Raw genomic sequence first — 12124 nt, 5'->3', positions numbered from 1 at the left:
ACCCCCCCGCTCGTCGATGGACGTGGATCTCTCGAACGGTTATATGCTCGTTCTGCGATATTTCCTTCGGAGGGGGGAGGCGACTCTGCGGTTGTTCTCCGTTCGAGCGAAAATTCAACTCAACTTTCCTCCACCACCAGACCACACCACCCACCCTAAGGCGATTACGAAATGCGCCGCGTTTTTGGGTGGAGGAAGGAAGGAAGGAAGAAGACTTTCCCTGGAATGTGAGATGGTAACGGAACCGTGGATACACCCCAGGGGGGGAAGGTGGAAGGGGGGGTTACAAAAGAACGAAAGAGAAAGCACCACATCCACCAACCAGACAGTCAGTTTGTCGAAAAATTCTGCTGAAGAAACGTGAACGTGAACCCGTGTGTCCTTGGGATGACTCGTGAAGGACGAATCGTTGAACGCCACGACCTGGGGTAACCGTAGACGTGCAGACGTGAAATACATAAATGGGGAAGGGACCACCCGGACCATTGGTACATAATGTAGTAGCAACGCTTTGGTGCCTCCGGCATTGTAACTAACGAGGGGTTTTTCGCCTTTGAATTCTCTTATCCATTTAACATGAAAGATGAATAAATTTTGTCAAAAGTTTACGGTTTTCGACCATTGCCTTTGTTCTTCTGCAGAGCTTACACTCTGTCTTCACTGTCTTGATGTTCTCCAACGTTGGAGTAAAAGGCCCGCAACAGGTCCCATGCAGCAACTCGTGGCTGGGCGCGGCAACATAACTTTGCAGCACAGAATGCAGCACGGCCAACGATGAATACCACCAGCACACCGGAGAGTGTCATTTAGTTTAATTGATAATTGCAACAAACTATTGCAACAGTGCAGCAGCTATTTGTTGCAATTATTATACAAAAGGCGAAGGCATCCACGAGTGCCATAAAAAAGGGAGGCTGGCTGCTGAGAGAGAGAGACTTCTTCGAACGCCGGGACCAGAAAGTGGCGACAGAAGGGAGATTGTGGAAGACGTCCCCCCAACCGGCTATTCCGGTTTGACGGTTGAACGCAGCTAGAGCACCGCCACGACAGTTCTACCCTAGAGTGCCCCGGTTTTGAAGTGTGATCCGTGGATTGTCCTCGACAATTATCTGTCACACACACAAGCAGTACGAACATGAATAAGAGGAAGAAGAACCGATGCGATTGGAGAAGATATAGGGGAAAAGCGCAAAACAAGACAGGTCTCGCTGGGATGGAGACACTACAATCGACACTCGCATATCGCTTCTGCCTTAGTTTCTATCACTTTTCAAGTCACTGTTACACCCCTGATGCTGATGTCTGCCCTTGATTGCGTCTTCCCGCAATTTCTTCGCAATCTGGTTCGTGTGTTGCTCTCCTCGAAGGGCACACCCTTGTCAGTGAAAGGTATATCGCAATTTTCTACGTGAAGTACATTCACCAAATGTACTCTCTCTATGTCTCCCTTGCGCTACGATTTGATCCGGTAATGATTCCATTCCAGCGACACCCTCTACACCTCCCACTGATTATGGATGGATTGTTACTCCCTTAGCATCATGTTGCGATGTTTCGTTTTTTTCCTCACCATGATCTCGATCTTGCTGCACCATGTTAAGAGTTGCACCGTCTTTGCATTTATTGATAATGAAGATCTCGTACTCGTACGATCGCTCCGACAGGAAAACTGGAGCAAACAACGACGATACCGCCGCCGCCGCCGCAGGTTTCGTTTTTAATTGGAGTAGAAAATGCGCGTCCTCCCCCCCGTTCCTGCATCGCTGTCGATCCCTTGCTACACCATCGTCATTCGCGTTAGAGATTCATCCAACGGAACCACCTCACACACACACACACACACACGGACAGGTACACGTGCGCACTAGATTATTGGCGAGTGAAATGATGAATTAAGAGCACCAGACCACACTGCTGCTGCTGCTGTGTAGTCTGACTGTTGTGGCACGCGAAAAGTGAAAGAAATGTTTTTCCATTTCCATTTTGCAACCATCGGACTGACGACGACGAAGACGTTGTTTCACTTTTCTATGTGCCTTCTCTATGTGGATGGCAGGCAGCATAAGATTCATGCCGCGCCAGACACTGCAAACTGCGTTGGAAATGGGCACCGCACGACTCATTAGCACAATGAGCGCGAAAGTGGTCCAGCAGCAGCAGCAGCAGCAGCATTGATGGTTGGCCACTTTCGCGACAGGAAATGAGGCGCCGCCGCACGTCACTCTAATTTCAGAAACACGTGAACGAATTCAAACGAGCACTTCTCAGCCACCAGCCAGTGTCTTGGTCGCCGAGCCGAGAACCATCGAGGAGAACTAGCAAAAGTTCAAGGTTGAAGTAGTTTGCTGGATTGGACAGTCGGAAGCCAACATCCAGCATCAAGCAGCAGCGCTGCAGGCACGCTTTCCGCTTCTGCCAGGGCCAAGGAAAGTCGTGACTTCGTTACAGTTACTATGGATTAGCGGTTGTCAGCTGTGCAGTGCACGCCGGACTACCTCCCCCCAACCAAGGTTGCAGCAGACCTTGGAGCGGATGGATGGAATTATTAAGGATGGGATGCTGGCCAGCCAGCCAGATGGATACTGTATTAATGGCAAATCCATTCAAAAGAGGCAAATTCAAACTGAAACCCACAACAGACAGACGGACATGGAGACGGAGACGTCGTGACGTGACGTTTTGTGTTGAAGATATTATCTAAAAACCGATGCAGATCGTCCGTCGTCGTTCCGATTGCCACTCGTTAGCATAATGGCATCCCGCTGTTGACCACCTCGCAACAGCAGCAGCAGCAGCAGCATAAGAACAAGGCCACGGTGTAGTGTGTGTCGAACGCGCGCGTGAGCGTTCGCAAAGTTCTTTGAAAATCGTGCCTTTTCCTCCAGAGGTTTAACTGGAGAACAGGAGAAGGTTTGCCGCAGCAAACCAGGAGCGTGTTGCTACTAGCTACTCTGGTGCTGGTGATGGTCCCCGGTCACGGAACACTGTCCTGTGGTGTTGTGCTGCCCGGTTTGGTGGCTCGCTATTGCTGCTCTATTATTTTAACGATTTTTATTTCCAGTTTTCTCTTAACACCAATAAAGCCCCTGGTTAATTGAAAGCACACATCAACAACTGTTTCGAGTGCAGTGAAGCGGCCCGAGCTCATTTCCCGGTAGAACGGTTGGCGAAATGCTTGAACCAATTCTGCAACAATGTGGCGACGCAAATTCCGAAATTCTTCCCTTTATTTGCACGGGTGGCCACAGGCCAGCTCGTGGCAGAACCGGTGGCAGTGTTAAGCGGTAAATGAAAATAGCACCACCACCACCACGAACGACGGTCAACAGCGTTGTTGTGTTGTGTGCGGTTGCGGGACCGGACATTGTTGTTGAGCAGCGCGTGTTCCTTAATGAACCAAAAAGGATGGGATACAAAGTTCATAGGTCCGCTTGTCCCCGCTTGTGGCGAGTGAGTCCTGATGGACAACTATTTTATGGTTGACATTGTCAGAACATTGTTGTGCCAGGGCAAATACCTGCTCTGTTGTCAGTAGCGCCAAATACAAAGTCAGTATTTGAAACCTACTTTTCAGTGAGCGACGACTTTATAATTTTTTTAAAATAAAAAATCCGTTATACAATTTTTTATCCTTACTTTATCTTAGATTTAGACAGAATTTGTAAGGTATGTCATGCTAATTGTTGATGTTATATGCAAAAATACTTTGCATTCCAGCTCAGGTCGATCGCGCTTGGGGATCAGAGGATACAACAAATTATTTTTCTTCTTCTATATATATAAATGAAAGTTGCGTACTTTCGAACGCCCATAACTTGAGAACGGATGGGCCGATTTCGCTCATTCTTGGCGCTATGAATTATATGATATGATTTATACGTTGAGAAATGTTGAGAATGTTTTGTCCTTTTATGGCAAATTGAAACTCTTTTTTGTACTGGCTTTCCACTTCACAGCCTACTTGATTTCATATTATTTCAAAACATTGGATGACAACCTTTCAGCTCCAATGCATACTTCGATGAATTCGATATTCTTACTCTAATTTTATCATCATCGCCTACTGCAGTACTTTTATTTTCTGTACCCATCAGAGCAAATAACGCTTGGTTTGTACAAACCAAGGATGGATTGGTTGATTCGCGACTGTGTTTTGCAACGGAGATTCGTCAAGTGGTTTTAGTTTGGCGATTATTGTGGATAGAACAAAAATTGCGAATAATTAGAAGATCAAGTATAGGATTGCGCAGATGAAATTCAAGGAGGCTTGAAGAGTCGAGGGGCAGAATGAAGTTTGCGGGGTCAACTAGTAACATTATAAAAGGAACAGATGAAAAGTTCCGTGTACTTACCCATTTTGCCGTTTGGACTGTACGGATCGTAGCTGCCGGTGGACATCGGTGACGAGTAACCGTTCGACATGGTGGTGGTGTAGGTGTGACTTTGTGAGCCCGGCGAAGGGCTCAGTGGCGGTGCCGATCCTTGCACACTACCCGGACTAGGTGAGGATATCCACTCTTCGGTGCTGTGTGATGGGAAAAAGAACAAAAGAACGATGATGTTAATGTGATATCATTAATAAGATGCATTACTACCAACACATATGAAGAGAGTAGCGGTTGAAGATCGATCTAATGCGAACCGCAACACGATTACCGTACGAAACAAAGAGCATTCACGTCACGGCCTTGCCGGCCGGCTGGCGTGGCGGATCTACTGCCCTCCCTAAGCGATAAATCGAGACCTTCGGAAGCGCAATTTAGCCTCATCATCCGCCGTGGAAAATTGGGATAACGAGCAGTCCCCAAGGTAGTCGCCAAAAGTGAGGAGGAAGATAGCCTCCAGTATGGATGCGATGCGAGGATCCCTAGGGGTACTCATTATTTGCTGGTGTGCTACAAACAGAAGGGCAGACAGACGGAGCGGCCCCGGCCGGTCCTGATGGGCCACTTTTTGTCCGTCTGGTTCCAGTCTAGATCGATTTCTTGTCTGGACATAGGCCGGTAGTGGCCACGTACTGGCTCATCATTCTTTTATCATTGGTACGACAGACAGACGCTTGACCTATCAACAATTATCGCGGATGGTGGCTTCCGGTTGTGATTCAACAGATTCCTATTTGTCATCCGAACGCAATATAGAAATCATGCTTATCGATGGCCTTGAACTGGATCCATGACAACAACGAAGCCACAAACGAGGTCATAATCGCTAACCTCTATCTCTCTCTCTCTCAACAGACCGTTATCGGGCTTGTAATCAGCGCGACAGAACAAAAAAAAGGAACTGTCTGAGGTTTTTATGATGATAAGAAGCCACCGATGCATATCCTTTGTGTCTGGAGAAAGACATGGTTTGGCATTGCATTCTAGTATCACCGTTCCTCATCCTGCACTGTTGCCGGCTGCCAAAAAAAAAAACAAGAACCCAAATCGATCGATACAATGGCCCAGGTGCTCTCGAGCTAATTGGGCAGCATTCGAGCGTCCAAATTGGATTTCCTATATCTATCCAACGAAGCGTCTACTCCTTCGCCAAAACGTGCCGTTTCGACATACCAGAGACCACTAAAAAAAAGAAAGAAAAAGAACGGAACATGCGACGAGATCCGATTACCAGGCATGGGACCCGTCGTGGCAAAGGGGGGACGACATGGAGCACATACATTCATCCAAAATAGGTCAAAACGTCGGGCGGGCGCGTCTGGCAAACACGTCACGCCACACACCAGACCAGACCAGACCAGACAAACAAGAGAACGGCGGTTGTGTATAGGCGGTTCTTTTCTATCGCGAGCGCCAAGCAGCCACCCAGCCAGCCAGACGGTGTGACGGTTGTTGTCGCTTTCTCCGCTCTGTCTGTTATCCTATCCCTCTCCCAGGCGGTGTTGTCTGTGGTTATGTCCGTCTAATTGACGGTCCTGCACAGCGAAGCTGCCTGGAAGCCTTGGACTAATTCTCATGCCATTCCATGACTAATTAGGTTTTCGGTAAACAAATGAACTCGTCGCGCGCGCCGGCGGGCGAGCTGTGAAAAACTGTTGGTCTATTTTAAAAAATGTTTTAAATGTAAATACAACTACCAGCTGTTAGAAAACAACTCGTGTTTGCTTATTATCAATTAGGTCCTCAAGAATTATTTGCGAATTTTGGGAGAGTTTTTCCCATATTAGAATTTCAGCTCTAAGTATCAGCTCAAATGATTCTAAATACATTTGGTACAGTCTACACGCATTGTCCAGGATATGTCAACTGTAATGTCAAATTCTTAGCAAACTAAATGCTAAATCAGCAACAGAGCCGCGCATTCAAATTATCTAAACAATTTGCTAACGATAAATGATCCTGATCGATCCGATGATCGAGTCTTACCTCTCATGCTTTCGCTTGCTTCCGATCACGATGTGGCCGTTGTTGTTGTTGCTGCTGCCTGTACTGCCAGCGGCCGGCAGCACAGTCGTCACGGTAAGGGTGGTGGTGTTGGTGTTGGCAGCAGGAACCGTTGCGCTCGCCACCGTAGTGGCCACACTTGGGCCACTACTTCCGCTGGTGGCAGCGCCGGCATTCGTACTGCCGGTTGTGGTAGTCATCGGGACGATCGTAGCAGTAGTTCCTGCTGAACCAGCAACAGCAACAGCAGGAGGACCACCGGTATCACCACTTGGTAGCGGTTCCACCTTGACCGCTTTCAGCATGATGTCATCACCGATCTTGAGGATGCTGATGCTGTTGTTGTTGCCGGCAGCGGCCGCTGCCGCTGCAGCCGCCTTCAGCAGCTGATGGCTCGAGGTGGCAACGGTACCACCACCGGTGACAACGGGCGTGATCGTGGCCCCACCACTCGCTAGCCCACCGATCGTGCAGCTTCCGATCGGGCCCGCCGCGATGCGATGTGTCGCATTCGCCGCATTCAGTGCGCTCAGCGTACCGGCCGTCAGTCCGATGATCGTCGCCGGAACGACCTGGGTTGCTTGAGGTAACTGCTGTTGCAGCTGTTGCTGTTGCTGTTGCTGCTGTGACGTTTGCGGCTGGGATGGCTGAATGCTCACGACCGTTCCGATGGGAAGGCTAGTACCGACCACCGACGCTGACTGTTGCTGTCCACCGGTTAGGATCGTGCTGACGTTCCCTCCAGTAATGCCCAGGATCTGCGCCGTCCGTGGTTGCTGCACGATAAGGTTGCTAGTGACGGTAATCCCGCTTCCACTTCCACTGCTGCTGCTGCTGCTGCTACTACTGCTACTACTGCTACTCGCGGTCACGCTCGGATTTGCGCTGACAATATTAACACGGTACATGACCAACTGGACAGTCAAAGGGAGAAGGAGAAGGAGGAAAATCGGCGTGCTACTACACACGCACGCACGCACACATGCACGAAATGGTCTGTTCTTTTCACACACACGCACACGCAAATACACTCCGCTTTACATCAAAACACAAACACAAAAACGGAAGATTCTTAACGACTAGAGAGATTCCGGGAGAGGAGTCCTGCGGGAGTCCTTACGCAATGTTCGCGCGCACACTACTTTGCCGTTCCGTGGCAAAACATAATATCAACCCGCCGAACGGAGATAGGTTATCCGGGGAGAGGATGCATTGCTATAAATGCTACCACTGCCTTCTATTGCACATTTGTCGCGAGCTTCACTCGCCATGGATCTCGTCAGATTCTATGGTGTGTCATGTAGTGGTGCTGGGCTTAGGAGGAGCATCCGCCTCCATGGGCTGACCAGAATCGAGGGACCGTGCTGGATGCTGGTTATCGAACGGACCGTTGTCATGTCGAAACGAGTCATCGTTTCGTTGGTGGCGCACAGCATGACAGAACTGGTGGCAGGGCGATGGTACTAGTGCTGCCCGTTAGGAGGAAGGATCTGCAATGAAAAGAACGAAGGGGAATGATTAGATTTAGCTAGCAAGATGTAGATTTCTTCAAAGTATTGATGCATTGAGCATTAAGTAACTCAATTCACATTTATTGTGTAGCAACGAATGCTATAACCTTCTGAAAGCATCAGGAGAGAACGATATCGACAAAAAATCAATTATTCGAATCTTTAGTCATGAAGCCATCAAATTAGATAACGGATATTAGCAATCTATTTTTCTGTACGACCACCAATAGAATAACTAAACAGAAAAAAGCAATAGAATTGAAATTGAAAAGTAATTTTTTTAACGTGTAAACCATAAATTAAATCATAAACAGTGACTAATAATAGTCGAAATGTTCATGTGTAAAGTAATCTCTTTCGCGTTTTAAATAAATCTAAACAAATATCCTTAAAATGCTGCAGCTTTGCGCCAACTAATCACAGTTAAAATAAACATAAAAAATGATATCCTTTCAGTCCTCGGTTCATATCAACACATAACAAGACTTGCATTAAACTGCAAGCTTCCGTGGCGATAAAACTGGTGGCGCATAAAACTTCCACTAAGCCCTTTCCCCCATTTATGCAAATCCGTGGTGCCATCATGCCCCCGGGGATGGGGGAAAGTTTTTCCGCTGGAAAGACATTTTACCAGCCATTGCACAATCGCAGCTAAACCATAAAGGACACACTGCATTGGCATTAGCAGCCAACCGATGATATGCCATCGTGCCGCAAGTCGGGCGAGAAGAAAATGACGAAAAATGGGTTCGGAAAATTTTCCTTTAGAATGGTGGACCGAAAAACAAACAAAAGAATTGAAAACGTCTAAAACTCTTATTGACAATCCCCGGGCAAGAATGTGCACTGTCGGGTACGTGGAAGCGTGCCTAGGAACAAAGGAATGGCAAACTACCACCACCCACCAGACCACCAGACCACCAGGCCTGCACCTCATGGTCTGGGCCAACGGAACAAACAAACAGACGTCAGTGGAGGAAAAGCACCAAAAACCGGGACGAGGCGAGGAAAAACGTGGCCCACGAATGCCAAGTGCAAGGATAGGAAGGCGCCACTGTCTGCCTTGCTCTCGGTGTGTTGGTTCTGTGCCGCGTGTATAGCCGTCTATATTGTTGGTGTAGGTCCTGTCCTGTGCCAGGACGCGCGAATCAATAGATCATGATGCTCTCACACATACCACTCGGCGGCCTGGGCGTCGGTGGGACTCACGATTCGGCACGAGTTGAGCACCGCACGGTGGGTGGTAAAAGGGTGGTTGGTTGGATGAGAAAAATCGATCGAAAGTGTTTATGAGTGTTGGTGGTGAGTGGCATCGAGATCGAGGCGAGCGCGATGACGATGACACTGAATGTGGGAATTGGATTCCCCTCCTCCCCTTCTTGCGTGACATCCTCTGCCTCCCTTTCTCGTCGGAAGAGTGGAGGCCATTAAACCTGTGTCCGGATTGCGTGGCGTTATTCCTGTACATAAGACACTCTACCACACTCGCTCTCAAAAACATATCTGAACGCGCTGCTGGTGGAAAAAAAAACCATGGAAAGGAAACAAAATCCTGCTCCTAACCGGAGGCGACTCCAGCCAGCTATACCGAGGCCAGGCCCCGTATGTCAATTCGCTTTCATTCATTACCTCACACGCCCTTGCACCTTGTGCCCGAAGGGAAGCTATCTCAAGGATGGGCATCAGGATGCTGCAAGTGGTGTCCTTTGTTCGATTTGGTTTTGTAACGTCGCCACAGTGACGCAAGTTTCTGCGGTTACACTCCCTTCTCTTGTTTACAACAGTTTTATAATCGAGAAAAACTGGTGTCCTTTCATTTCAGGTCCCCGTTTTTCCAACGGGGGAAACGGAAAACAAACATTTGCTCAATTACAAAAAGGTGACGTTTTCCCTTTCCAGGAAAGAAGTCGCTTCTCGCGCCCGTCTTATCCGATCCACCAGTGGCTCACTACTGACCCGCTGCGCTAGTGGTCTTTAGAAGGTAAATATTGTGTATACATCTTTACGCATATGATACCCTTATTACTTTGCCAATACACCCGCGTTTTAATGTTATGGGATAACGGCATAGCGCGATTAATCAGTAGCTAGCTAGTAAAATGCGATGGGCGTCGAAGCCGAAAATAGCATCTAGATGAAAGTGCAGCAGCATTGGATATGGCTGGATGGATGGATGCATCGCTGGATGTGCAGCAATGAGCCGCTGCAGCGCACTTTCGATCGGTCCAGTGATAATTACATCAAAGCGAAGGATTGGGGAAGAAAGAAAGCGAAAACCTTGCACCAGAAAGAAAGGGGGCAAACACACTACTTTGCACTAGACCATTTAAATTTCACTTTCTGTGCCAATGAGGCTTGTATAAATCGAAATTCAAAATTCATTGCATTCCACCGACGCATAAATGCCAGTGGCCAATGAGTGAAGAGAGCGAGAGAAAAGAAAGCAAAACACTTTTCACGCAATTTCAACCAACCGTGCCAATAATGAGCAAAGATACAACACACCCGGGTGCACCACGCGAGCGCGACACCACGGAACGGAAAGCGAAATTCATCTTTTCGATTCGATGCAAGCAACGCTTACAACAACCAGACCAGCTCGTCCCCGGCCAAGGAGTGTCCAATCCAAGACGGTGCACTGTCCGTTTCCACGGATCAAAACAAAAAAAACGGACAAAATGGTTTCCCTTTCCTCCACACTCTCACTACACACACCAGAGCTGCGAAGCGTAATCGGCGAAGAAAAAACCCCACCCCCAACAGCCAGAAGCTAGTTGGACAAACAGAACCGGATCCTTCAAACGGGGATCCTAATGGGAATCATGAAAAATTTATCAGCCAAAGAGTGTATCTTCAGTGCTCAGTGGCGGTGGCGCAGAACCGTGGCGCCGGAACAACCCCACCACCCTTCGCTCTCTTTTCGTTTCCTCCACTCGAAATCGACCTTTTCGCGACGACGATGGTCCCCACATCCCATCCCGGACGGTGTGGTGGTTTCCGTTGGTGGTGGCGCAATTTCCAAGCTGGTGAATTCTTCCTCTCCGACTCGAAAGGCAGGCGCTGGCTCCCCATCCTCTTCGAGACAGTGCCCCAAGGCAAGGATACATAAGAATTTAGGTCAATGCGGTACTTTGAACACATAACCGAGGGGCGCGGGCGAAAGCGCGCCGCGCGCGTTCCTCGTTTTCCTTTTTACGCCCTCCAAGGAAACATCGAGAATCAGCAGCAGCAGCAGCAGCAGCACGACGGTCAGACAGTAAGGAAAAAGGAAAACGAACCAACCAGCAGTCCGATCCCGAGCTCGAGGCACCGGTTTCCATCGACCTACCTCACTGTGTTTCCATCCCCTGTGCTCGGTTGTGTGTGTCCGTGTGCTATGTACGTACATGAGGTATGTTTTATTTTGTTTCATTTTCCCAACCAACCACCATACTGTCTGGTCCCGTCAGTCCTGTCCTACCCGAAAGGCACACTCCGAAATTGTCTTGTAATAAAAACTCGGGGTTTTAAAAGTGGATGTCGAGAGTTTTATTTTTCAAGTAGAGGTACGAGGTGCTTCTATGGAATGTGTATACTTAATCATCGCCATCAGTTCGCGTGGATTCCGGAAAATAACCTTATCCACATTTCGAATAATAGAACTGCAGCTACGGGTAGTTTCATGCCAGGCGCGCGCACCCCACTCCGCTACCTAGAATTGCGACAATTCTTTTCTTTTCTTGAATTTTTTCTTGCGACAATTTGCACGCCGTGCCTTTCGCCAAACAATACAAACGTTGTGCTGCAGGGAAGCTTAACCAAGGTACTTTAAAAAGACAGGTAGCTTTATCCAGAACAAATCCCCGATCTTATTTTAGAAAAAACTTCAGAGTTTGACATTCACGGGATGGTGGGATGTTTACTTCGGGAACGCTCTTTTCGGAGCAGTTTTCGCTTTTCTATGGTATTACGACAGTTCAAATTCACGAAAAGTGGTACGAAAGTTAAAGTTTATGCAAATATTCTCAAAATTCTTCGTAGTGTTTCAATATGGTTTCGGTCCGTAGGTCTTGCCACCCGCCCTAGAACAAGAGCTTGCTAGCGTTCCTGGACCGTGCTCACTCGCTGTAAAATACAACTCGGTCGCTCGAATGATCTTAAATAGAGAGATGAATCATTTAAACATTCGAAAAAGAGTGAAATCAGGTACTTTCCCTGATAAAACCACCAAACTTGCCCACATCT

At 48.1% G+C, this 12124-nt stretch overlaps 3 protein-coding genes across 6 annotated transcripts in view; 1 reads left to right on the top strand and 2 right to left on the bottom strand.

Moving 5' to 3' along the window:
- The window catches only part of LOC125953426 (testin), a 266491-nt gene that overhangs the window by 101763 nt on the left and 152604 nt on the right, over window positions 1-12124 (bottom strand). The window lies entirely within an intron of this gene.
- The window catches only part of LOC125953378 (unconventional myosin-XVIIIa), a 284199-nt gene that overhangs the window by 123842 nt on the left and 148233 nt on the right, over window positions 1-12124 (top strand). The window lies entirely within an intron of this gene.
- LOC125953410 (ecdysone receptor) overlaps window positions 1-12124 on the bottom strand; it is a 218702-nt gene that overhangs the window by 122919 nt on the left and 83659 nt on the right. For all 3 annotated transcript variants that reach the window (XM_049682989.1, XM_049682988.1, XM_049682987.1), the window contains exons 3-4: window positions 6372-7879; window positions 4353-4525 (exon numbers count right to left, since the gene is read on the bottom strand). In XM_049682989.1, the coding sequence (XP_049538946.1) occupies window positions 4353-4525; window positions 6372-7297 (1099 nt within the window). In that variant the 5' untranslated portion in view covers window positions 7298-7879. The remainder of the gene's footprint in view (window positions 1-4352; window positions 4526-6371; window positions 7880-12124) is intronic.

Source organism: Anopheles darlingi, chromosome 3 (genome assembly GCF_943734745.1).
Source record: "Anopheles darlingi chromosome 3, idAnoDarlMG_H_01, whole genome shotgun sequence".
In the NCBI taxonomy this organism is placed as follows: Eukaryota; Metazoa; Arthropoda; class Insecta; order Diptera; family Culicidae; genus Anopheles; species Anopheles darlingi.
The sequence above is the reverse complement of the archived record's forward strand: the minus strand, read 5'-3'. Positions and strand labels throughout refer to the sequence as shown.